The following is a 27,701-nucleotide window of genomic DNA, read 5'->3' as shown; positions in this document are numbered from 1 at the left end:
CACGTTTGTTACACTGGGATCTATGTTTTCATCCCGCTCATTCCTTTTTCATCCTTTTCCCCTGCAGTCCCGTGTGGTGGCAACCTGACCCACCGAACTGGTACCATCTTGTCTCCTGGCTTCCCCGAGCCTTACCTCAACAGCCTCAACTGTGTCTGGAAGATCACTGTTCCTGAAGGATCAGGAATCCAGGTTTGCGTGACAGAGTTTCTCCCTGGCATCAACGCTGTCCCGTGTGACAGAATTGTAATAATCGGATCAATGTGTTAAATCTTGAGTAAATCAGAGGCAGATTCTGCTGTGTTGGCCACAGAGTTTAAATACATTCCATCCCTTCTAACTCATCCCAAATACAATCACGTATTTCCAAACCACATGGAACCCAAGGAATTAACGCACCATTTGTCAAACATAAATATTGAAAGACTGGATAATAGCCAAGTCAAAAACTGTGCAAGAGGAATTCAGTTTTGGAATCTATACGACATTATGCCACGAATGGAACTTATATTCACGCCGACCTCATTAAAAAAGCGTTATAATCATAACGCAACTTCATAACATGATATAACGATTGATGTACAGGCATGCAATATAATAGATACATTCTGAGTTATGCTTTTCAATCTCCCTACTTATCAGATGGTATCCATACATGAGTATTATAGGATAATCTGCAGCGTATAAACTAACCTTTTATTTTAAAGCAGTCTTTGGCCAGGCTTGAAGGAATGCATGTTCATGACAACACGGCTTGCCAAGGGCTAATTAATAGAGCTACCCACAGTCCATCAAGTTGTAGCATTTACAATTATCATGGTACAGGAGGGCTGCTGCATGAGTCTATAGACTCAAAATTTAATTTGGCAGATCACTATACCAGAAACTTAAGATTGCGCCGTTTGAAAATTAGAAAATGAATTTGTGTATAATTGCCTGTTCAATTACTTTACTTTTCTTTCTTGGGAGTTAATTCAGTTTGCATATTTGTATTCATTGATGCACGTGTGATGGAACTTTCCCAGAAACCTGTGCAAGGTCCCTGTGGATCTGCCGGAAGGAAAGTTTTTAGGCTTACGCTTCAGCCTCCATGGCTAATGACCTCAGTGCAGTCCCTCGGCTATTAGCTCCTCCAGCTCAGCTGGCTGTCCTTGCAGGTCAAATACACGAGATGGCCCACAGGCACACTTAGCATGCTGCCCTACACACTAACATCTCACTAGCTAGGTGGTGAAATAGACCAAAGATAAGAACAGAGAGCTGGCTGCCCACACACTTTCAAGGACAACAGCATGACACCGGAACGTGTATATACCAGAGTGGCATCGATGTCGCTCGGTGATGACGTATGAGTGTTTGTGTTCTTTGCACCACCCAGAGACGCACTCAAACTTGTTGCAAAAGGGTCGCTGCCTGCACTTCCAAAAAATCGGACACGCTCACTGTGGTGAGCGTGTTACAGGGTTTTCTGCTCGGTGTCTATACTCCCTACAGCTAAATCCTCCTCATCCACCTCGTCTCTTTCACACCGTCATTGTCTTTCCCTCTGTTGCTTCCCTTCTCCCAGTTAGCAGAGACACATTAGATTGGAGGATCACGATCCAGAAGAGAACTTAAAGGAGCGAGGTGCCTTGCCGGCACATTTGTTGTGGCCCTCCTAATGAAAGATCAATCTATGATCTGCCTTGTCTCCCGGGATGCACCAGAGCCCCAACCGCCCCTTTAATTGGCTTGTCTCTGATCTATAACCATCAGAGGCAGAGCAGAGCGCTGAGTAATAGAGTGAGAGGCAACAGAAAGGGAGGCTTGGAGAGTAAAAGCATGGAAGGACAGAGGGTGTTGGACAAAATTGATGGATTTTAGCTTAAGACATAGCCAATATATAGTAGATGGCAGTTTAGCCCCTTCTACACATTTGTAAATGGATAAGTGACAAAAGATTTGTTTACTTTCATTTGTTAGGCAATTGTATGGGGTGAGCCTCCCACTTCCTTTGGTTACTATTTAACAGCAAAATAAGTTGTATCATCCATGTTTTCGGCAATCTTTGTGAGAATCCTGAATGTTATTCCTAAAGTTTGTGGTATCTTTTGTTAGAGGATACAGAAGCATATATTTAGATGTCTCAGTCTGCCTTTCTTTGAAAAATAGCATCCAGCGTTCTCTGCAGCTGTCATACAGTTTTCTTAAATTCAAATCCAATTCCCACCGCTTCACTGCAGCTTTCCAAAATGATCAGTTTGAAATGTATAAAAGCAGGCATACTATATAAACTAGACTGTATTGCATAATGTATATTCTTCCTTTCTATCGAGAAATCTGAACTTTCTTTTTGTAAAGTCCTCATAACTTTATTCATTTAATTGTCGCCTTGTATGAACCTCCAACAGTATATAAAGAAACAAGAAACTGTATTAAGTTAAACGTGCCTTTAATGGTACTCTAAAGTCTAAACTATCTTTTGAAACACGGAATGAGTTCAGAGGAGAAGATCGGTGACCTTTGGGATAATGTTTTGTACATAGAAATATCTTTGTCATGCTGATGATAGCCTTTAATTAACTTGACATTAGGTTCATATGTCAGGGCTGAGACAAGTGCTACTCGAAAGGGGAAAGTAGTTACAAGCCAAATGGCCATGTTTTTCACTTCTTCACAGTGTTATCTTTTTCAGATACACCTTTGGTTAATGGTGTGTTCCACTCCTAATCAATCTTCAACCCTTCAACCTTATTATTGATGTCCCTACGCACACACACCCTTGAGCTTACTGTTGCTGCTCTGCTCCCTAGATCCAATACTTTCCTTCTTCTTCCCTGTCTCAGATCCAGGTAATCAGCTTTGTCACAGAGCAGAACTGGGACTCGCTGGAAGTGTTTGACGGAGGGGACAACACTGACACCATGCTTGGCAGCTTCTCAGGTATTGCTGTATATTTGCTCACATGTGTGCATTTGCTTTCTTGCACATTCTTTATTATGTTCTGTAAGCACTCATCTATACCTGCCAAAATCATCGTCCAAGCAACGTGATCACCTCATTAGTTTTCTCGGAGCAGAATACAACCTCTAACAACACATATTGTGTCTGTTAACACGTACGCTACTTAAAACGGGAGCCTTGTGTGGCACAGTTGGCATTGTAACATAGCTTAATTAAATACGGAGTGAAAACCCAAACTGGTTGAGCTTCCCCTGGAAAACCGTAGTACACTTCTACAAAGCGTGTCCTTTTCTGTGTGGGATTGAAAGGATCCTTTGTTTACAGAATCTGTCTTACTCCCCTCAAAGAGAAGATAGCACAACAGGGAATTCTCCTTTAGTACTGTATGTGCTTGGACGCTGACCAAAAGTAAATGTTAGATGCACCCTGAAGGAACGAGATGAAAGCGAGACGCCAGGCCCCCACATTTGTGTTATTTGGGTTTAGGTCCTACAGTATCTGTAAAACATGTGTGTTCCTGTTTTTTTTTTTGTTTTTTTTACATACCTTCTCAAAATATACAAATTGTTCTGTTCTGTGTCATTAGTAGTTCACACTATTATCTGCTTTTGTAAATATCCTAATAAACCGTTACACAATCATCCATGCATGCATTTTTGTGTCATGTTCACACAAACACGCACCCTACACACACACACACACACACACACATATATATATATATATATATATATATATATATATATATATATACATTTGCCTGTAGCTTACAGTTTGTTATAGTCGGCCTATGCAGGAGATAGCATTGCTAAACTACACCATTAATCTTCTCCCCAAGGCACCACGGTGCCAGCTCTTCTCAACAGCACCTCCAACCAGCTCTTCCTCCACTTCTTCTCTGATATCAGTGTGTCTGCAGCAGGATTCCGGCTGGAATACAAAAGTAAGTGAAAAACAAACACTTCATGCCACTTGATGTAAAGTAGCAATGCCTTTAGGACAAGTATTAAAGGACTAATGTGTAGCATTTCGGGGATACATTTGCAAAAAATTGAAAATAAGTTACCTAACTTTGTTTTTATGAGTGTGTAATCACCTGGAACTAAGAATTGTTGTGTTTTTCATAACTTAGACTGAACCGTTCATATCTACAAAGGGAGCGAGTCCTCTATACAGAGTCTGCTTTGTTGTAAAGTGAGCAGCGAGCAAGTGAGAAACGTTGCACTGCAAGCTGCCGCCTGACATCTTTTGCTTCTAAAGTAGTCTTGTGTTATTATGGTAGGGATGGCCTGTGAACAAGGCAAAAGACATTACCAGTTGTTTTAGTGCAGTGGCACTCATTGCAGTCTCACAAAGGGAGGAGTGAGTGGATTGGTATTCAACCAAAATGTTTTCATCAAATAGGAGAACATCTTTTGACTTGCTGGGTGTCTTTCTCCCTGGTGTGAGACGTTCTCCTTCAACATTTTGTTATTAGTCACATCTCCATAGTAATTTTGAATTCTGTCCTTCATATTTTTGTATAGTTACTACATTTCCCTTACTTTCTTTCTGTTCTCGTCTTTTTTTTTTAAATCTATTTCTCAGCGGTGTCTTTGACCAGTTGTGCAGAGCCTGTTGTTCCTATGAACAGCATCAAGGTTGGGGAGCGTCTTCAGATGAATAACGTGGTGTCTTTCCAGTGTGAACCCGGATATACTTTACAGGTAATGTCTCCTTGTTTCCAATATGGTTGTGTCGTGTATGACCCATAAATGCTTATCCTTGTTGGACCTCTTCAGGTATTTCCTCAATCAGTGATTACAAAAAGAGAGATACTGAGGTGGAATGGATGAAGTGGATCATTTAGCCAGTTATATTTTCAGCACCTACTGAACTGTATGCTCTGATAATTTTAATTAGATATAATACATTTTAACATATTTTAAATCATATATTGGAACCAAATGAAGCAAATGTGTTCGGTGTTATAGCAAAACTTGTTAATGTCATGATTAAGGGAAGTTTATTATTTATTCTCTCCACCCTGGATGTTATGATGTATGATAGTTTTCACCTTAAGTTGCTCAACCACACATAGCAAGAGGCAGGATATGTCTCAGGACAGGTTTCAACCATCTGCTGCCTCTAAGATGTAGCCTCTTACACCACACAACACCACCAGGTCTTGTCCAATTACTGTGACAAAGAGTTTTGTTTCGTCTGATTGCAGCAGAATTATAATTTGATTTGAATAAAATCCCGTTAGCAGGAATTATTCCAATTATTCTTTTTTCTACATAATCAAATAATAATTGCTGTTATTCACAGGAGTTTTAAGACATGCTACTCCCTTGTAGTCGTGTAAATAGACAGAATATTGATTTGCTCCCAGTAGTTGCAGTACAAGCATTATCAAGAAGAGGTAATATAACCCAGATGTTGAATAGATTCTGGCCAACATCCACTGCAGAATCACATTTTATTGTACAGGTTGAATTAGTCATACTGACAAAACACAGGCATCATTCATTTTATTGTATGCAGATGTGCCTCGTTGTTTCCTCTGCGTATCTACTTGAAAGTCGATGTTTCATTCCTGTTACATCCGACCTAAATTCAGGCCGCAGGCTAAGGTACATAAGCCAAAGAGAAATTTAAGATCTCTCAAGCTTAAACATATATTTAAAGGCTTTATCAGCCACTGCGGGATGAATCTTTAAACAGTGAGACATGCAGAAACATGTATGTTATAACAGTTCAAAACACTTCACCAGCTTGTTGTCTTGGTGTGCATTTGAAACTCATGCAGACTCACGTGACTCATTACCGTGTGTGCCAGGCTTTCTCTGACGACAACACATTTTCAGTAAAGGTCAGCTGAGTCAGCCCATTATGTTCTTACAACATCAATTGTTGTTGTAATCAAATTTTTTTTTTTTCCCCATCTTTAGGACACGTTAGCTTTGAAACTCAGATGCAGAGCTTTCTGAACATGTTTTGTAATGCTAATTTTGGCATTGTAACAGTAAGTGATCATCTTAATATGCCAGCGATGCTCCCCCTCTATTATTCTCTGTCACTTCAGGTAGATTTAGTCATTACATCGCCACAGGAAGTCATGGAGAGACCGGCAACAGGTTCAAATAACTGGAGCAACAGTTGAGTGACAGAGGGGAACATTTTAATTAATGTTTTTTTTTGTTGTTCTTTTCCCGCTCCTTGCAGGGGAACTCGCATATCACCTGTATGCCGGGAACCGTCAGACGATGGAACTACCCACCTCCCCTCTGCATAGGTGAAAATATCCTCTTTTCCTTTTATTTTGCTTTCTTTCTTGTCCCTACATCGTTCTACATTATTATTTCTTTCCTTGAAGATATGTTTCCTTGCAAAGCACACCAAGTTAACCTGTTGTAACATGTAATGGCTTCATGTGTCCGTAGTTGCCCTTGAATGACAGCTGAGTTCGGAGGAAAAAAAACATATCACCACATATAGGTGATACATTATTTTGCAGTTTACATAGCAGGCATAAAATAGACCTTTAACCCATCGAAAAATGAGGAATATGTGAGATGCGATTATATTTCTCTTCTTTGGGTTTTTTGTTTAAGGTAACGGGACCTTTTGCACTTTTAAAATTAGTTTGATATTTGGGCATTGCATGCTGGGATGCACACACTGAATGAAACTGCATTAGGCTCCTTCTCTATTCTCCGCCTCAAGTCTTCCTCCCTGTGAGAGTGCCATGACTAACAGGTTCCACTTACTGCAACAACCTACTATTGCCTAATTAGTTCCATCTCAGACTGAGATCGGTTGTAGTCAAGAGAAGATCCATCGTGTTCACAGGCATCAGCAGTTTCGTGATTACCTCAGGCTTTTGGTGCTGCTCCAGGATACCACCATGTTATAGCATCCTGGTTCCCTGCGTGCGGTTTCACCCTCCTTTGACTTATGTTGGCTGTTTGTCCCGTGTATTTCTTAACCTCACACGCAGTGTTTGTGTTTTTTCTTTCCTTGCAGTACCTCTGTTTTCTTTTTCCCGTTAGTCTGCAAATTCTTTTACAATTACTTTCGGCATTCTTTCATCTTTTTTTTTTTTAATTTTAGTGTCAGGATGTCTCTTTTCATCTTTTACGGGCAGGATGTCTCTTTTCATGATTGGATCAAGCTCTTGATCCAATCATTGCTTTTACTCATTATTTCGGTACGTTTTTTTTTGTCCTCACTTCACAAAAACATTTATCCATCAGTCGTTTTAAGATGAAAGGAGAAGGATGATGCGCAGCAAAAATATACAGTACAGAAACATGGCACCTCAATATCTCCCGTCGAAAGAAAAGAGCTCCAGAGTCCCTTAATATATTTAAACTATTTAATGAATTGTACAATGTTGGTCCTTTTTTAATTCAATTAAATCTTGAACATTGTTTTCGTCGGATTATTTAAACATTCAGAAAGGATTGGAGCACATTGACCTGCATTAAAAACTAATCTAATTCATTTGAAGCACTATAAACACTCCGAAAATATATTTTCTTTCTTCTTTAATTTTAACATCAGCTTTACGGGCGTTCATATTTGAGTTTCAACTGACTACATCTTTCACATCTGCTCTAATTTAACTGATTGAAATAGAATCATTTTTTTTCTCTTATAAAGTAAACACATTTTTTATAGTTATAGTTGTTCAAGTATCACAAACAAATAAGCGTATTGACCTGTGTTTGTGGGACTAACAAAGCGCTTCGTCTGCCCTCCACAGCTCAATGTGGAGGAATCAGAGAAGAGATGGAGGGCATGATTCTCAGCCCTGGTTTCCCTGGCAACTACCCGAGCAACAGTGACTGTACCTGGAGAATCTACCTGCCCGTTGGTTATGGTGAGCATCGGGAGAGGCTCCTAAAACCTTTCCACAGTCGCGCTTGAGAGTGGGATGCCAACGTTTGTAGTTGTTGGTTCACGTGTGTGAACTATTCTAGAGCCTCTGCTGCCTTTGTGGTATTTCAGGAGCGCGATGGCGTTGCTCTTTCCATTTCCGATCACCTCTTTCTCAATATTGCTTCTTAATTTTTGCCCCCAGGAGCCAACCTTCAGTTCCTCAACTTCTCCACCGAGGCCAACCATGATTTTCTCGAGATACGCAACGGTCCCCTTGACACGAGTGCAGTGATTGGTCGATTCAGCGGCCAGGATATTTCCTCCTCCCTCCTCACCACCTCCCATGAGACCACAATATACTTCCATAGTGACCATTCACAGAACAAACCGGGGTTCAGATTCGAGTACCAGGGTAAGAGACCAAGAATATTGTTGAAGAAAGTGTACTTCCAGATGTAGAAGATTGAAGCGTGAAATTAGTATCAGCCCCAGGATTGTCTCAGACAAAAATAGTCTCGACTAATATATATTTATAAAAATGATCATAATCACCGAGGCTAATTTTTTGCAGAGCTGAGCCAGTACCAGTATTATGAGTTACACTCTTCTCCACAGCTTTTTAAAACTAGTAATTACTTCAGTGTCACTGGAGCTTTTTCGTCGCTTCAAACCATCTTTGCTGTCGCTGAAATGGCAGGGCTGCAGAGACTTTAACTATAATGATCAGAGCTATGTCCCGACACTAGAAAGTCCGAGATGAATTATGTTTTGTAACATAGCACTTCAGTGTGAGTAGTATGCATGAAAAGTGATAACATTACTGGATCGGCCCGAGAACCGATTGTCAGACTAATCAGCCTCCAGTAGAGCCCGTAAATTCCCCAGATCTATAAATGTCTCTACACACAACTGTTGATCACTTAAAGGTTTCCTCGGCATGTACCAATAAAAGGCTTCGCTGCGTATCTGTAAGGCAACAAGGAATATATTGCCGCGGTCTGCAAATGCAACAGGAACACAAAGTTGGTGTTTTTTGATTCAACAAACGAACCAGCGATCGGAAGGTAGCATTGTGCATTTACATAATTATGTGTGCATTAGCATATAAATCAAGCATTATATTTGCAAATACCCCCCCTTTTCCAGCATTTGCATGAGTTATCTCCTACAAAGGGAAGCTGTGATCCATAGAAATCAATTTATTTAGTCATATTTATATCCTGGTTCTTCAAGGCTCATTGCCTGCTTTGCTTTTTCTTTCCAAGAGGAAGAAGAAGAAAAAAAGTAGGAATTATTTTCCCGCACTACTTCTGATGACTGCATCAGACTCCTCTAGCACAAGTCAAACCTGCTCCTGGCATTTTCTTTCCCTCTGAAAACTCCTGTCTCAGAAGGATGAGTAGGAAGAGAAAAGTGAGTGGGAGGTTGAGCAACAGGAGCAACAGAACAGGATCAGAAAGCAGAACGTACTGAGGCATATCCGTAAAGGTGTGAATTGATTGCAAGCTTCAGGCAGTCGCAGAAAATGAGCATACGGGGCACGCTATTTAATCTTTTGTTATAACAGTATTTTTTGCAGTTTTTTCTCTTAATGCTATGTTAATGTTTACAATGAGTCTGAATAAAAGTATCTAGCCATTTCAAAAAGGATTATTCTGACTTAAATAGACTGATGTAGTTGAATTTCTCTCCCCCAGCTTACGAGCTACAGGAGTGCCCTGATCCGGAGCCTTTCCGTTTCGGAGTGGTGGTGGGTGCTGGCTTCAATGTGGGCCAGTCCATTTCCTTTGAGTGTCTGCCTGGGTATCAGCTAATGGGACATTCCATCCTCACATGTGAGCACGGCACTACACGCAATTGGGACCACCCTTTCCCTCGCTGCGAAGGTAGGTGACTGGAGATTTGTCCTATCAATATCCAAACATGACATTATATTAACACATTAACCCGTCCGGAAAACAATATCATCTTCCAAACAAGTGTCTGACTACACTAATGCCGGCAGAAGCAAAGTAGTAACTTGACTTCATGTTTAGAACGTAGTGAGCTATTGAGCATCATTAGTGGGAAGAGGGCTATGGAGATAATGATTATCTATTATGAATAATGCAATTAAACTGAATTATCATCCCCCAATAATGAAGCAAATTATTCTTCAATGAAAATCAATACTGTGCCGTGAAGATGAATGGAGGCAAACAAAGGATGAATAAAAGAGGGCCCGAATTGAAAAGAAAAGTAATGGGTGCTCTTTCTTTTGCCTCGTCCTTGACCCACATTCTCACGCTCCAGCTGTCGATTATTCAATAAGGCAGGCGAAAATTACACCGGAAGGTGATGGCCATGACACTGAAACTTTGAATGGGCAAGCGGGGAGATAAATGCAAGTGAGATACAGAGATGCAGAATGAAAGTGAAGAGGGAACAGGCGAACGTGTACATTGCGTGGCAATTTTTTTTTTCTGGAGCATTTTCAATATTCAAATGGTGTTGAAAGCTTAAAGATTGTTGACCGAGGACATTTTAAGTGTGTGTGAGTGGTGGAAAAGGATGCGGAGGACGAGGCGCACATACATACCGTTGTGTGATTATTTAATTAACATTTGACATGTTTATGTTTGTCCATTTGTTTGTGATTAGTACAACGCCGTGCAGAAGCACGTGCACACACAATGTGGCTCTAACTAGCCGGACTCTAATCTTTAATCATTCAACGTCCAAATCAGTATTTGAATGCAGCATTTGGGCTTTTTATGCACTACCCCAACAATCACAACTAGCCAATGAACTAAGGAGTAGTAATCTAATCCAATAGGCCCCTCCCTTTTGTCTAATTCAGCAAATGTGTCCTGTCTTCCTGCCAAGTTCTTCTCCGTCATCTTAATAAGAAAGGTATGCAGGATTCCTCATGTCATTAAAAGTCATCCAAGGTCACATGTGACTTTCTTGATATGAATACTGACATGCATGATCACTAGACACAAGATATTTAGTGTTAAAGCGCCGCCTCTGGTGACCACAAACATTGTTAACTCTCAAACCCCTGTGTGTGTGTGTGTGTGTGTGTGTGTGTGTGTGTGTGTGTGTGTGTGTGTGTGTGTGTGTGTTCATGCGATAGTCTGAACAGTTTGGTAGGTTGGGAAAGAGTTTAACCATTTACAGGAAGATAGTCAAGTTGGTCAGCAAATTGACCAAATCATTCTCAATACTGTCTTGCAGTATTTGTTTTTTTGCAGTTATTGGTTTGCACGCACACACTTATAAAAACATGCATCTCTACCTTTGATTGAAAAGAACATGTAAAGATCTTGTTTAGCTTTCCTCCTCCCAGCTCACATATACATAGCCATTATTACATGACAGCAGACCATGTCGTTACATCTTTATTTGATCCAGAACAGCCTGTTCTTTACTCTCACACTCACTGCACTATTTGCACAGATTGGTTTCCACTCAAAGGAAACAGACACTCGTTTAAAGCTTCTATATGTTTTTTAACTGCTGTTCTAGTCATACTTTAGTCTTACTTTCCCACAGAATGATATTACACGACAAAAAAGAGGTGTTGCTTTTGTTTAGGGAATGAAGGCATCACATATGCGGAGCAGGTTGAGTTGCGCCTCTGTTTATTACGTGGAGGTTCTGTAGTCCGATCCAAGACCGCAAACTTTATTACTCCACTCAGCAGTAGGCAGCTCAGAACAGATCCACTCCTTCTGTTTTCATCTTTCACAATAAAAGCCCTAGACATATGATATTCGCAGGCCCGTATTTTGCCTTTTTATGTTGTTTGCATCAGTCACGCCCCAGGCCTTTCCACCTAAAGTTTAGGAAGCTTGCCTGTTGATGGCGTCAGCCATATGTGCAACTCCATTGTGTCCAGGTTTAATATTCAATCAGTCTCATTGATAGCTTATTTAGCAGGTGAAGCAGCAACACAGGGGCAACCACAGGGCTAAAGCATACGGCCATATAACATGAACACACACATAACCTGAGAGAGAAACAGAAGGATACAACATGCAATCGCTGCATTGGGAAAGAGATCACATGCCCACAGCCATTGACGGGTGTGCCGTTAAGTTAAATACTCGTCTGGGTTGCTTAAGATGCCTGCACTTCTGCGATTACCACTCCTTCCTGATTTTTCATGCTTTGCCACAGTGAACATGGGGTTTCTCTTAGGGCACCAGCGAGAATGTTAAGCTTCGTAATCGTTAAGTTGGTTAGAGCCTCCTGAGTTCCTGAGGAATGTTTGAAATATAGTTACAATTTATATGCATGCAGATTGGATGCTGGGTGCAGGGTATTTTGTATGCGTGTGAGTGGGTGTTCCTGTATTTGTCAGGCTCTGGAGGGTGTTTTTTTTTTTTTTTTTACCTGAAGATGTCAGGGATGTGTGAACGTGGGGGGTTCTATGGTGTTGTCAGCTCTGACATAGACATGCTGCTTTAACCTTTCCTGTCACTCATACGTTTACACACACATATCCACTTCTCTTACACTAACTGTATACACACACAACCTCAAAAGCCCAGTCCACACTAACCCTTCGCCTCGTCTCCACACTCTCTCTGTTCACCCCAGTGGGAAAGGGTTGAGGCCTTATCTGAGCAAAACACTCCATCCAAGTCCCCACTTGCTAACAGGCTTTACCGGCTAATCTTTAGCTCAGACAAGCGCCTGGGCACTAGAGGAAAAGTAAAGGAGAGGGGGGGAGAGACACTGAGAAGCAAAGCAAAAGGAGCTGGGGATGAAAAAACCCTTTTTCAACCCATTGCGGCTAAATTATGAATGTGTCCTGTTGTATTCTTGGCCCATTGATATATATACTCTTCCTCCCTTTCTCCCTTCCCCTTCCTTTCCTCAGTGCCTTGCGGTTGGAACATCACATCAGACAATGGGACCATCTTCTCTCCGGGTTACCCAGAGGAGTACCCGAGCTCAGCTGACTGCTCCTGGCTGATCACTGTGGCTCATGGCTTCGGCATTAAAATCAACTTCACCCTGCTTCAGGTTCATGGGCCACATGATTTCATCACTGTCTGGTAAGAAATGACTGCTTCCAGTACATTCTATGTCATACTGTATACATAATGTAACTTAAAATGTCAGATAATGGTCCATTATGTTTGGGCGTATGTTTTACCAGTTTTCAAAAACAGTAGGAACTATAAAGTGAACCAAACCTGCAATGGAAAAACCAAACACCTCTGATCTGGACAAATACTTATGGATTTCTGCTTTTCATTCACAATCTAAATATAAGGAAATATCTGTTTTTTTAGTATTTAATATTTGATAAATACCAAACAGTAACATGTAAAGAATGCAAGCTGCCATGGAGGACAAATCGAAGCAGTAGGTAAAATATCGTTCTCACCTACGTGTGAGAAAAGAGAGAGGGAGTAGGTTTTGTTTTGTGTTTCATTTTGCATGTGTTAATGTTTGTGTTAAGATAGGTATGTAGTAGGTGTGCGTTTCTTTGCCTCACTGAGTATCAAGGGGGTAAAGCTTCCTCTCATCATCTCCATAATGCACGGCTGGGCCTGCCATATGTGCGACCAAAGACAGGATTTTGCATAGATGATGGTTGCCAGTCCCAGTTGATCTCTTCTCCCTGAGACAAGCTCCAAAGGTCCCAGCTCTCAGCGAGACCGGAGATCTGACTGCCAGTCAACCTGGCAACTTGACAACCACATGAGAAGTCCACATGGCGTGGGAAGACATCGATAGTAATGGATTGGGCTGCTGGTAGAATTTTTGTAGTGCATGGGGAGTTTTTGTCAGCAGGTACACATGGTAAAAGTGAGCCAAAATGTCCACTTTTTAGCGTGTTGTTGATCTTCTGTAAACGGCCCCCACTGCGGTGATCTCTCCCAACAAGCTCATGCAGAGCCAAGATGGGGACTATCATGTTCCCCAGTTTCCAGTTACCACCGCTGTGTATCTATCCACTGAACTACTGAGCCAAGGAAATGGGCCCCGTAATGGCGGCTTGGCCAGAGGGCTGTCAGGCGGCGGTCCCTAGCCAGCCGTTTCCAGAGCTGCTTGTAATCTCCCATGCCCAGTCTGACAGCCAAAGACAGATGGTTTTTAAGCTGAATGGTTGTGGCAGGAATCTGGGAGCTGGCTTAATCGGCCATGCCCACGCCAGGGGACTGCCAAGGCCGGGCCGCAGCTTCCAGAGACACTCCCATCGGATGGCAGTTAGCAGGAAGAGCGCAATCCAGACCTGTCATTTCACGCTCATCTGTAATTTTTACCTTATTTCAACATAATCACCCTGAGCAGCCCAGAGTAATTGCCTTGGGTATGATGAAGTGAGAGCAGCTTGGTTATACGCTGCTGCTGCTGGAAACTGCTTGACAATAATCTGGCATGCGTCTTTGTTTGATTTTCTCACAGATATGTGTCACAGAGCCTCCAGGTACTTCGTGGTTAGAGACCGAGTGAGCTCTTGAGCAGAGGCTGCTGACAAAATATTCTCATCGTTAATTCTCATCATTTTACTCAAGCGAATTGTTACAGTTGAAGTTTGAGTTGACCTGTGACCTTTTTCCTTTTTTTTTTCTTTTAGGGATGGTCCACAAGAGACAGTCAGGAAACTGGGAGTATTCACTGATGGAGAGCCAAATGACCCGCCCAGTAGCACATCCAATCAAGTGCTGATACGTTTCCGTAGCAACACAGAGAAGGGAGGATTATTCCGTATCAGCTATCAAGGTATGTAAATTGCTTTCCTTTCCCTGATCATTATTTCTACGAGACATTGCTGTGTTTGACTCCTATCATGTCGTTGATACTCTCACTACAGCGTACAGACTGCAGTTCTGCCTGCCTCCACCCATCATTCCTAATGCAGAGATCCTGATGGCAAGCAAAGAGTTCAAAATCGGTAGGTGGAAATGCTGCCACTAAAAGGCATATTCATCCACTTGTGGCAACCCGCAATCACTGCTATCCAGGCACTCCTGACTTTTTTTTTGTCTTGGATGTCGATCCCATTCTGACTTTTACATATTTAATCCCACTGTCAGTTCACATTTTGGCTTTGACGGTTAACACTGTCCCAGGTTTACTGACTCTGATACTGACTACATATCCCATAAGGCAATTGCACTGAATGCAGACTCAACCCATACCGGAAAACCCAGGGGATTTTGTGGCAGCATTATAAATTAATGATTATGACAAAATAATCAGAACGCCAGAGGGATTTGAGGAAGGTGCTCTCATTCTCGCTCCCCTGTAGAAGACAATGAAGATTAATTCTCGTTATCTGTTTATTTGCATACCTCCTTGCTGCATTATTATTCCGAGACACAAAGGCAGCAACACTGACATAGTGTTTCATCTATAGAATCCCGTGAGGATTTATTATGGTACTTTTTTCCACTGTTAACTTTTGCTTTTACTGAGACACACAATGGATCATGATTACTTCTGTATCCTGACTAAGGAGCCCTGGTTGGTGTATGAAGACATTTTGGCTTGGATTATTCATATAGATTCTTGCCGCCATCTCTGATCCCTCATTAATTGTACCTCTCCCTCCCTCATCTCTCTCTGTTCAGGTGATATCGTGCGCTACCGGTGTCTTCCAGGCTACCAGTTAAGTGGGAACAGCATCTTAACCTGTCGGTTGGGGACACACTTGGAGTTCGAGGGGCCTCCACCCTCATGTGATGGTGAGCGAATACCTTCTGCTTGAAAACTTACCCAACGAGAGGTATGCTCTCTTTTTCAGCATGGCCCTATTCACACTCACACTGTTAGCCACCGAGCAACTCAACTTGATTCTGGACGCTGATTGTTGAAATTTGAACTCAACCTCCAAACAAATAACCCACTCCAGATTTACCTGGATCTCACTGCCTTTCTCTTCATACACCCATGACCACTACACCTTTAAAAGCCTTTCTCGAGAGCACCTTAGTGGTGGGAGAGGCCAGCACTTATATTTCACTTTTCCTGGCTATATTTATCCTGCAGGTCAAAGGACCTATAAGTTCTCCCTTTTCACATCTTGATAACACTTTCCCTCTTTGCTGCATTTTGTGTGTTTTTCTCCTCCTGCTTTATCTGTTCATATCATCTCCTCAGAATACTATGAAACATACAAATACTGTGAAAGGCTTCACACATGCCTCTGTGTTTAGTTATAGGTCGATTTTATACGTGATTGACTGCTGTGGATTACTTATGTTTTTGCATTCTTCAGCTCAACAGGCTTAAAAGGTAGTTTGTCCAGATGCTGCTGCAATACAGTATGTCTTGATGTATGCATTATCTCCAAAATCTGTGTTTTAGCTGATCAAACAGCTGCTGATCAAACAGCAGCTAACATAGAGGACACTTCACTCATATAAGCAAGATCTCTAATCACACCAGCAGTGCAATGCACCAGTGTAGAAACAATAGGTGCAGCTGTTAAATGATGCACATGTATTCTATGTTCCCCTACTACATATAACTACACTTTATATTGATTAAATGACAAGTCATTGTGTTGCACTGCCAAAGGGATCCTCTGTGAGTTTACCTTCAGCAGTGTTAGCCATGATCATTCCGCTCTAGTCGTAGACTCATGGACTAGTTTAAGTGTTGCTTTACTCCTTGCATCTATGGGTACTCTTTCTGCCTGTAGTCATGGAGCAACAGCTGCATTTCAGTATGGTAGCACGTTTCATCTCTGTGGACGATACGTGGCTCCCAAGAGGCTGAGGGTGGCTGTTGTGGTGTCTCTACATGCTGAGATATTGTCCTCCCAGAGGAATCAATGAGTGCAGTGTTCCCAGCACACTGCATCATCATAGCACTGTATGCTGTGTGCAATACTTTTCCTCCAGGCAAGAGACTGGGTGCATAGAGGGGTCCCTCTGTTTTTTTTTTCCTCAGCCACATATCATACAATAATTGCGTTCTTTAAGAACAAACAAAATAAGTTCTCCTCCGTCTTGCTTTGTCATTTTCGTGTTTTGTGACTCACTCTGTGTGTTATGTGGTAGACATTGGAGAGTAGGTGGAATTTGATAAATGCAATTAATTTGGAGCGCTAAATAGGAAAAATATGCAAATGCTCTCAGCATGAGATGAAAAAGGAAGACGAGTTGGTGGAAGAACAAGGGCAATGAAAGGGGAAAAGGAGATATGTGTGGGCTAATTTTAAAGACGGGGAACAATTATACCCCGGATATAAAGGAGACTAAAAGTATCAAAATGCAAGTGAGGAAAAAAGCAAGTCAGGAAAATCCTTTGTGAGTCCTTTTTTTTCTCTTTCCTCTGAAGTTCTGCATTTTATTAGCTAACCTTTTAATGCACTTGCAGACATCTGCAAGTGCATTATGTGCTTATGTTCATGTTTTGTGTGGCCCGTTCATTTTTCACCTTAAGTATATAAGTGTCTCTCCACTTATAGTGGGGGACCAACAGTTCCACTATGCTCAGTCTGCCTGCAAGCTGTCACGTTGCCTGCATTGACAGACCTGGTTGATGGAGAGGAGAGCCACAGATAGCAGGAGCTGAAGGAGTCCAGAGCTGAGTGAGACGAAGTTGAGAGCAGGGAGCAAAGTAAGACAACAGACTGATGCCAGTGTGAAGGAAGTGGAGAAGATTAGATGGGGAAGGAAGAGGGCAGAGTAGGAAGAGAGCAGTTGAGATTACTCTGAATAAGCTGAATTCTGAAGAAAAAAAAGTACATCTGTCTGCAAAGATGGAGGAGAGACTGCTAAATGAGCAGGGGGGTGGCCAGTAAGTGAGAGTAGGACAGGCGTTAAAAAGTGAGGAGAGACTTAGTTGGAGGGCAGCAAAGAGACGAAGTGCACATCTCATTGAAATGCAGGGGACATGGCGGCTGCAGCTGCACCTATCAAATCACCACTTCTAGCTCTGACAAGCCCAGCCCTCCCCGCGCCCCCCCCCCCACACACACACACACACATACACTTTCACATCGCAGACTGCACACACCACACACTCGTACATATACTGTACAAACATACTCACTGGCATGTGTCTGGGTTCAGTGGATGTTGTCATTGTGAAACCAGAGCGCAGCACTGGAGCCTACAGGCGGTTCTGCAGTGTTGCTCGCCCCTCAGCGCCAGTTTCCTCTCTCTCATCCTCTGCATTCCCTCTGTCTGCACTCCCTCCTCCCTCACTCGACACTTTTTTCCCCTGACTCACTAGCGTCAGACTTCTGTTCTTATGTAACACATATACCCTTTATTCCCTTTAAAAAAAACAAGTTATAATCTTTTTCTCAGGCCTGTTCAAAACCGAACACGGTGCAAGGTATTCACACGCGTTGGTTTACCCACTGGTATCTATCAATACCAAGATCTGTCTTCTTTCTTTCTCCCAACACTGACAAACAGGCCAACAGATAAACGTCGCCACACACTTGTTTTTTCCATTTTTTTAAACCGGAGAATTATTGCCAGTCAAGATGGCAAATGGGTTTAGCCTTTCTTGGATGGCATCGCTTGCCATTGGAGCCACGAGTTGATTTGTGGACTATTTGATTAAACTGGGTCGTGTTGGACCCTCAGCCCTTAACTACATCTGCTCTCTGCGACCACGGGGAGTCCCGGCGCCACACACAGAGAGCAACCGCATCAGTGTTGCTTGAATTAATTATTGAAACACAAAGAGCTCTGATGATCCCAAATCCCTGTGTTTATCCCCCAGACAGATTTCTGGTTAAAACCTGTATAATCACCCATCACATTAGTTTCCCAACTCGCTCGCTTTCTTCATCCCACTCGTTCCCTTCGCATCCCTCGCCTCTCTGTCTAACTCCTTTTTGTTTTCCCGAGATTATTTTTTTTCGCCCTAGCCCCCTTCTTTTAGTCCGACAGAATGGATTACAGCTGCTCCTCTTTTCTCATCTTCATTGTCATCCCTGACTTCACAGAGTTGTTGGGCCCTGATCCACGCTAATGCTTATGTTGTGGCTCGGCCCCTTCAATCAGCTTGTTATTGCTCTTGAGCTTATGCTAATTAAATACCAACATGAGTCAAGGCATCTCGACAGCACCGCAGCACTTCAAGCTTGATGCATCGCAGATTCACGCACGTCCGTACTTTCATACTGGAGTGCACAAATGTTCATGTATGGATGCAGATGCACATCTGTGCTTGCCTGCACGGAAGGAAGCCTTCCGTAGCGTTTTTCACTGGGAGGCTGTTGCATTCTGTAGACAATTCATTATACACAGACAGAAGGGGTGTCTCACAAAGTGCTGTTCCTGCTACCAGCTTATTCCATTCCTTGTCTCATTAAAGTGAAATTTCATTTTGAGCCCTATCGATGTTGATCTCACCTTTTGTGTTGCTGCCTTTTTTTTCCAGCTGTCAGATTTGTCCCCTAATACCCTTTTGTTTACAGCCAAACAGAGTAGTGCTTCATTTCAAAGTAGATTAGTTTTAATAAGTGACAGCTATAGATAAGAGCCCCTGCCTGTCTCTCTCCATCAGCCCCGAAGACACGGTGGAGCTTTCTGAAAGGTCAAGGACAACACACATCTGATCCTTAGAGAATTGATTGTTTCATGAACTTCACTCTTGGATTTTATTTGCAACTTCCCGGCACAATCAGTTTAACAATCAATGATGGGTTCAAGGATTTTGGACTCGCATTCACTGAAGTGCTTGATGTTGTAAATGGTTTTACAGACTTGGAGAATGTCTTTTTAGAATTAGCAACTACTTTATCTTAATTTATATATAATCCCTGTATCTTACTGAGCAACAACTACGGTTTCTTGGGGCGCCTTGGTTGGTGGAGGGATTTAATCCCAGTTGGAGACCTTTGTTGCATGACATTCCCCATCTTTCTTACAATTTCTTGACCTTAAATAAGCATTTGCAGATATTTTGTTTCGTCCTACTTGTAGAAGACATGTGGTATGGTTTGGAAATAACAATACAATGAAAGGCAAACAAAGTTGTCAAATATTTGACGAGAACCTGCTTCATTTTAACATGCTTTGTCTGAGAGTGACGGCTTACCTGACATTATCTGAAATTTCCTGAGGCAATGAATCCCACCTGGTTGACACGCCAAGAAAAAAAAAAAAATGCTAAGGATTATTTGCAAATGCTGTTTAAACCAGGCTGTCTGCCATGATGTTTTTCCTACAAATTTAATAATCTCTTCCCTTATGAACACTCAGAGAGGAGGTTGAAGAAGCCAATAAAACACATACACACACACAACACACACACACAGCAGTGCATTGACACATGTACACAAAAACAAGTTTACACACTGTCCCACAAAGGAGGCGCTGCTGAAATGTGATTCGGTGCATTCATTATTTCACCACTGTAATGAAGGACATGCAAGTGCCAAGTGCTGTCTTACCCTGAGGCAGAACAGGCTGAAGTATTCAAATTGTGGCAAACAACTGAGGCATTGACACCCACGGCTAGATTTTCTGCTGCACAAGGTTGATAAACACACAGACAAATACACACACACACGCACTCACAGAGACACACACAATATGTCACTCAAAAACACCTGATCATGTGCACTTTAAAGTGTTTTTTAATCACATTTAAAGCATATTTTTATGTGTTTGTTATTTCTGCTATGAATGTAAGTAAAGCCTCTGGCTGCTGTTTAACAAGAAAAATGTATGGTTTGAAAAAAAAAAATAATTAAATGGTCTTTTGTTAATTGTAGAACTCTATCAAGCTGCCGGGTTGAGTTCCAGCACCGCTTTCAGTGTAAATCAGTTTTTTCATTATGTACGCCAAAGTAGGCCCTTAGTAGTAGGCAATATAGAAAGCAGTGATATACAATAAAAAAAAGTTATTTCTGAAGGAAGAATAATGACTTCATGTGGGTTAATGGTGTCTTATTTAGCCAGTTACATGTTGTGTAAATAGTTATTTCACAGTCCTCTTCTTTCGCACCCAGCCCCATTAGATGGGCCGCAACAACAATAGGAAGGAAAAGAACTATGGCGCGTTGCATTGTGACATCGTTCCAGCATTGGCTTCCTGTCATGTCACAGTTCGTTTTTTTTTAGATTACACTGTGTATGCGGACAGCTCTGGCAGATTACAGCATCACAGCAAAAAATGCAACAGACAGGAGCATCATGTAACGTCTGATAATGACTGAAACCACTTGGAAATGTCAAAGGATGTCATTGAGATGTCCCACAACAATACCAATGGCAGGGGGGAATTAGAAGAGTGGATGGATGAGGTCTGCCCAGACATCCCACAGCAATAGGACTTCCAGGCAGATGTGAGCATTAAGCGTTATGTTAGCATCACATCTGTCACATACTGACAATGAGCAAAGAGGAGGAAATATGCTCGTGGCAAGTCAGTAATATTACATAATATATAAGCCTTTTCTTGGACTGACTTAGCATGGACAGCTTTGTTTACTGCGAAAGCTTCAGAACTAGGATGACAATTAGCTTAGCTGTGCTTTTTAGTCACATCAAGTTTCCCTCCAACAACAACAACATGGGTCGAACCAATTCAATATGTGCTTCAAGATCAATTAAATTCACTATAAAGAATGAGTAACCCTGATTAGTTAGTTGCATTTATGAAGAAAAAAACACACAGTATTCATGTTATTCAAATTAATTATCTTTTTTTCTGCCTTTTCTTTCTCTCAACAGTGACTTGTCCCATGAACGAGGTACTGACAGCCTCCACAGGCGTCATCATGAGCCAGTCACCAGGAAATGGTTTCCCCCATTTTGAGTCCTGCTCCTGGGTGGTCAAAGTAGAACCTGGCTACAATATCACCTTCACGATTGAACACTTCCAGACCATGCGTCAGTTTGATGAGCTTGAGATATTTGATGGTGAGTCTTTTGTTTTGAAGTGAACATTTGTACACCAACACATACATGGTGGTACAGTAACATGTCATTTAGTGATTAAGCATTATGTATATTTGGAGCTTGTATTCATCTAAAAGAAGAGCATCACGTTACATTCCTGGTCTGGGTGATGCCCAATACATTTACTGTTCAGTAGACTATTGATTCAAAAGTCCCTCCAACCCCCATGTCCTTGGCCAAAAACTCATTTCCACTAATATCCACAATTAAAGGCTAAAATGATCCAGACAGATTCATTTACTGCCCCTTACTTAAACTCTCTTCATCTACTAACAGAAAAGCACGGTCTCCCTTTCAAGGTGTCAGAACATCTACATCTCACATCTACATTTTAATCTGATTAGAGGCACAGACAGCAACTCTGCCAGGCTGCACGGAGAAAATGGCGGTCGTACACGCTATTGTTTCTGATTAGTGCTTTTTATCTTCTTCCGAGTGGATGGGAACAGACAGTTGCTAACCTTGGGGTTGTCATGCCAATTATGGAAATACTTTTTTTCTTTCCATAATTAGGCTGAGCAACTTTTGATTTGATTGGAACAAAATGTACGGTACCTCAAAAGACAAGATTAGGGAAAACTATATTCATTTCAATATTCAGACATTATCACTGTGGAGGCTTGGCACATTTTCATTTTTTAAATATCTTCTAAAATTTACCTTTCTCAAAAAATCCACCAGTACCAAATGAGAATTTTTACCAATTTACATTTACAAAGAAAATGCACTTCAAATTACCGTTCGGATTCAGGTGTGTCGGTGATGGAACACTGAGCATTATTTTTGAAGATGCAGAAGCCAGTGGTGGTTTATATAAAATTATTAGCTCTCCTATTCTTATAATTCACAAAATTATGAGACTTTAAAACATCTAATTCCTCCTAACAATCGCCATTTCTCTTTTTCTCTTTCTCAATCCAGGCCCATCCAGACAGAGCCCTCTTCTGATTACCCTCAGTGGTAACTACTCTAACCCACTGAGCATCACCAGCTCCAGTAACAAAGTCTATCTGCACTGGTCCTTTGATCACACGACCAGCCACAAGGGCTTCCGCATACGCTACTCAGGTGAGTCGAGACCCATCGCACCTCAAATCGAGACCCATCACACCTCAAGTTAGAGACTTTTTATATAGAGGTCATTCAGACTTGATTATCAGAAGAGCGTTGTTGCTTATTGACATTAATGTGCGTGCGCGCTCATCAAAGGTGTCTTTATTTAGTTTCTATCCCAACAAGACTAACAACGTGGCTGCCAACTGCAGCTGAAATTGCTAGGAATATGACCCATCTCCATGACAACCTACCGGAGGCGGCGAGCATCTGCAGCTCTCCTTGCTCTGCGGCACAGGCCTGGGAATTAGTATACGCTGTTTTTTTTTAAAAATGTTATGTGTTGCTTATAATTCTTTTGTACCGTCCTGCGCCCAAGAAAGATCCGTCGCTATACGACACCTGCATATCTGGCTCGGAATTATGACTGTGTAAATATTTAAAAGGCTCCCTCCGTTCTGTATCAACACCACTCAGCCAGATTGACTAATCGTCTCTCTCCTCTCAGTGGAGCTATGTCTCCCCAACCGGATGTTCTGTCGTTTCTCTGCTCTTTTTTCTTCTTCTTTTTTTCTTCTCTTTTTTGCCATGATGGATTTTGCCTTAGCAGACTAAATGACAGACGGACTAAGTGATGGCTGAGAACCCTCAAGTTGCCACGGTCAATATGGAGTTGCCTTCTGTACTACCTTGGTCGGGAGGAAGAAACAGATGGCACAGGCAGATTCATGTATTCAGCTGTGTCCTTCATCAATCCATCTTTTTTCTCCATGGGCCGGTGTTCCATCACCTACTTGCAGACATCTCCTTGAGCAGCCCGCCATCTCAGTTTTCTTTTACTTCTCTCTGTCATAGCTTCCCTCACTGTTCCTCCATCACAGCATTTGGTTAATATTTTCCATCGATTCAAGCGGCGTACAATCTGTCTGACTCTGTCACTATCTTCCTTGCTATCTCCTTATGCTCATATGTCCCTCCCTTTTTTCTGTATCACCAACCCCCTCACTCCCTTTTTCTCCTTCTCTCTATTATCTATTCCAATCCAGTCACCTGCCAATGTAGATCTTATTCCTCTGAGCTGCGGGGCTGATTGCAGCGAGACAAGCTGTATACTATAATAGGCAGAGAGAGGGAAGGAGCCAGGAACACAGAGAGCGGGGCAAAATGAGTTAGACACTGATAGAAGTGAAGAATTGAACTCAAGGGTGGCTCGGGAGCCGCCAGTCACAGTGACTGACAGGAGAAGGCCTTGCTAAGGAAAAGGGATTTGCTCAGTTGGCGTTTTAAATATCATTGCATTCTTTAACGTGGTGTTTCTAGTGTGTTCCTTACCTTTGTGAGGGCATTAATGATAACACATCATTTGATGATGGTGAAGTGTTTCAAACGTCAATGCTTATTATACTAAAGGTTAACAGCTGTGTATCATCTCCCAAGAAATCTCCCAAATGCTGAATACATTTGACAAAGCCGAAGTCTGTATGCTGTAAGGGAGTTCTGTCTGATTGCACAGCGCTGAAAATGCCCGCTGACTTGAAAGAGGGGCCATTTTCATTATTTTTATAGAGCTGTAATGTGGTCATTGTGATCAAGCGTAGTGGATAATACGCTCTTTTGTGCCCATGCTTCACTTCCATTCTAATCTCTCCCCACCATGAGCACAAATCTCATAGCCATGTTCTGTTGCATCACAATATTCAATATGTCCTAAATGTGTGTTCTTAATTATTCTTCAGCACTGTTTGTGTGTGTGGTAATGTCATGTTATTGCGAGATCCGCAAAATGCAATTCATGGATCTGTTGCTGGCACAATTTAGTATGATACTGAAGATGATTATTGCAGCCAACAACTTAGTCAACAAACAAAAACAGATACTTTGTTCCTGTTATTATGTATCCATCACTTTTATGATCCTCCTCTGGTGCCGCTGACAAACTCCTGTTTCGCTTTGCAGATCATTAGTTTCCTTTTAATCAATTTCTCTTCTCTCTAGTCTGCAGGATTTGCCTTTAAGAGATTGCATTGTAGCGCTTATATTAATATATCCTCTTTTACGACATCAGGCATGGAAGACGGATGCTAAACAGATCCCGGGTTCCGTGCTATCAAAAGGGGCATTAATCCTTCTCCTCCTTAATAAAAAATTGCGTCATCTTGCACCATTATTGGATTTTTATGCCTGTCAATTTTATCGGGTATGCATATTTATAACTTTACCTATTTCTTGTCTTTTTTCATAGTGGCCTACTGTAGCCCTCCCAACAACCCGGTAAATGGCTCAGTGCACAGTCTGACAGGCACTAAACTGGGCAGCACCCTGCGTTTCAGCTGTGATCAGGGCTTCCGGCTCATTGGTCAGAGCAGTGCCACATGCACCCGGACTGCACAGGGGATCTACCAGTGGAATGCACCCGTGCCACTTTGCCAAGGTGAGGGCCCAGTCACAGCAGCAGGTCACGAGCAAGGAAAAGAAGGTTGAATTTAGGTTAGAAAGATATCAAATAAATAGCTGTGCCGGGTAATTTCACATTGATAATGTCAATGAATTTTCTTCAAGTGAGTTGCTTTTCGTCAATATATTTGTCATTGTGACTGAGCTCGTTTAGTTCCACTTCTCAAAAGTGAGGAAGTGGATCTGAAAACGGTGCAAAGAAGAGAAGATTTTAACACCCATTGCCTTTCAACTGGTGTGCTGAGTTAAAAGAACACATTTTTGTTGCAAATGTATTTTGTGGGTTCAGTCATTCCGATTTAAGTTGATTGAGAAAAAAACAAAAACATCACTGGATCCATTTGCTTAGGATCAAAGTGTGATTTCAGCTGACAGTGTGCCATCACCAACAGACTCTCAGCCTCAGGCATGCTTCAAGGAAGCTCATTTCACCATTCCTCAGATTTGCTCTGAAGATAACTTTGCTTCAGATTAATGATATTTGGTTTACCTGAGCTAAATTGTTTGATATGTCAGTCTTCTGGGTTATAGTCACAGTTATCTGCTTGCATTTTTTTGAAGCGATGGAATGAAGAAAAGCAGTTACCAACATTTCACTGAGACTCACACACAAAAATTAACAAAATGAAAACTAGTAACTGCTAATGGGAACATTGAGGACGTATCTTATTTAATTTCAAATGGTCGTTGTTCTTTTTAAGTTACAATATGTTACTTTATTTTTACTACTTCATACAATTTTGTTTTTTACTGGAACGAGATGCTGTTAAACTGCCTTTATTGATTACTCTCCATTTGTGTTCAGATTTCCTTTTCTATGCCATCACAAAAGCATCAAAACTAAAAGCGCTACTTCCAGAGTCGCTTCCAACCAGCGTTAATAATAGTATCAGCTGAAGCGAAAAGAGAGCATCAGGGCTGCTATTCACTGCCTGGTCAAGTACGCAGCAGGTGTAATCTCCACATGAATTGCATGTGTTCTCTCTAGACTTGATTGTTTACTATTGTGCAGATGGCAGGCCGAGCTAATGTTTACTGCACATCATTGCCGGCTCTGGCGGTGTGTTTGTACAGGAAGCCTATTGTGATCGAGACCCTCTGCATACAGAGAAGGTTATTAAAATACACTTTGCTACCTGTGCTTTTCTTTTACCAACAACATTATTTTTGTTGTACCTTTCCGCCACACCCCTCGTTCCCTTTCTAGTCACATCTTGTGGAATCCCAGTGTCTCCGGTCAATGGCAGTATCGGGGCGCAGGACTTCTCTTTAGGAGCCAGGGCCACGTACCAGTGTAATCCCGGATTTCGGCTTGCGGGGCCTGTCACCACCTCAGTGATCTGTCAGGAATCTGGGAGGTGGAGCCCTTTGGAGGCACCACCCAGATGTGTTCGTGAGTATTGCTCTTACTGTCAGTTTAATTATTTGCAGTATTATCAATAGAACAAACACATCCAAGTTATTCACGAATATTCCCGACAGGTAACCGGTGCCAAGCATATGTTTGTTTAATTTAATGATGTTTGTTTCTCCTCTAACCTTCCAGCGCTGACCTGCCCTGACATCGGCCACTCTGCTGTGGAGCATGGGAGATGGAGGCAGATCTATGGTACTCAAAACCAATATGAGGCTATAATGATGATCATATGTGACCCTGGATATTACTACAGGGGTCAAAGGGTCATTCGCTGCCAGGCCAACAGCACCTGGAACTACCCAGATCCACGGCCAGTCTGCGACAGTAAGTGTATACTGCACATCCCATGCTCTAATTTTCCCAAATTCCTGTGTTAGCTTGTGTCCCTCAAAAGCAATTTGCCAAGCATGAACAGTAATTTCATCCAAATCTACGGTATTCCACTGTGATAACTAAACTGGCACTAATCTTCTAACCAAAACCAAATGAATGAAAGCCAATCAAAACGATTTTCCAAACAAAACAAATTAGTATTCTTGTTGATTGTATTGTGACCCTCTAGGGTTGTAACGCATGATGTTGTTTTCTTATTCAGTCATCTCCTGCGGGGACCTTGGGACTCCACCAAATGGCAACAAGATTGGAACACTGACTGTGTATGGAGCCACTGCCATTTTCTCCTGCAACACAGGATATACATTGGTGGGCTCCCGAGTACGAGAGTGTATGTCCAATGGGCTTTGGAGTGGAACACAGGTCCAGTGTCTCGGTGAGTTCCTCAGCACCCACAAATATAGTATAACTTCATAAAATCTTGCAGTATTATGAGAAACACTTATGTCTGACCTTTCCTCTGTTCTTCTTCACTCATCCACAGCTGGCCATTGTGGCACCCCGGAGCCCATCGTGAATGGACAGATCAATGGAGAGAATTATAACTATCGAGGCAGCGTTGTGTACCAGTGCAACCCAGGATTTCGTCTCATTGGGGTGTCGGTGCGAATCTGTGAACAGGATCACCGCTGGTCAGGACGTACTCCTGTCTGTGTCCGTAAGTGCCAGCAGAGAACAGTTCTTTGTGAATA

At 42.0% G+C, this 27,701-nt stretch overlaps 1 protein-coding gene across 1 annotated transcript in view; it reads left to right on the top strand.

The window, feature by feature from the left end:
• csmd2 (CUB and Sushi multiple domains 2) overlaps positions 1–27,701 on the top strand; it is a 209,189-nt gene that overhangs the window by 153,297 nt on the left and 28,191 nt on the right. The window contains exons 36-54 of the mRNA XM_068576332.1: positions 68–192; positions 2,826–2,922; positions 3,782–3,886; positions 4,531–4,649; positions 6,151–6,220; positions 7,694–7,810; positions 8,012–8,221; positions 9,507–9,695; positions 12,680–12,857; positions 14,390–14,535; positions 14,627–14,707; positions 15,387–15,500; positions 21,465–21,653; positions 22,614–22,760; positions 24,988–25,176; positions 26,407–26,592; positions 26,746–26,940; positions 27,212–27,385; positions 27,494–27,667. Coding sequence (XP_068432433.1) covers positions 68–192; positions 2,826–2,922; positions 3,782–3,886; positions 4,531–4,649; positions 6,151–6,220; positions 7,694–7,810; positions 8,012–8,221; positions 9,507–9,695; positions 12,680–12,857; positions 14,390–14,535; positions 14,627–14,707; positions 15,387–15,500; positions 21,465–21,653; positions 22,614–22,760; positions 24,988–25,176; positions 26,407–26,592; positions 26,746–26,940; positions 27,212–27,385; positions 27,494–27,667 — 2,805 coding nt within the window. The remainder of the gene's footprint in view (positions 1–67; positions 193–2,825; positions 2,923–3,781; positions 3,887–4,530; positions 4,650–6,150; positions 6,221–7,693; positions 7,811–8,011; positions 8,222–9,506; positions 9,696–12,679; positions 12,858–14,389; positions 14,536–14,626; positions 14,708–15,386; positions 15,501–21,464; positions 21,654–22,613; positions 22,761–24,987; positions 25,177–26,406; positions 26,593–26,745; positions 26,941–27,211; positions 27,386–27,493; positions 27,668–27,701) is intronic.

Source organism: Clinocottus analis, unplaced genomic scaffold (genome assembly GCF_023055335.1).
Source record: "Clinocottus analis isolate CAN_PGR_092001 unplaced genomic scaffold, fCliAna1.0.p SCAF_14, whole genome shotgun sequence".
Lineage (NCBI taxonomy): Eukaryota > Metazoa > Chordata > Actinopteri > Perciformes > Cottidae > Clinocottus > Clinocottus analis.
The sequence above is the reverse complement of the archived record's forward strand: the minus strand, read 5'-3'. Positions and strand labels throughout refer to the sequence as shown.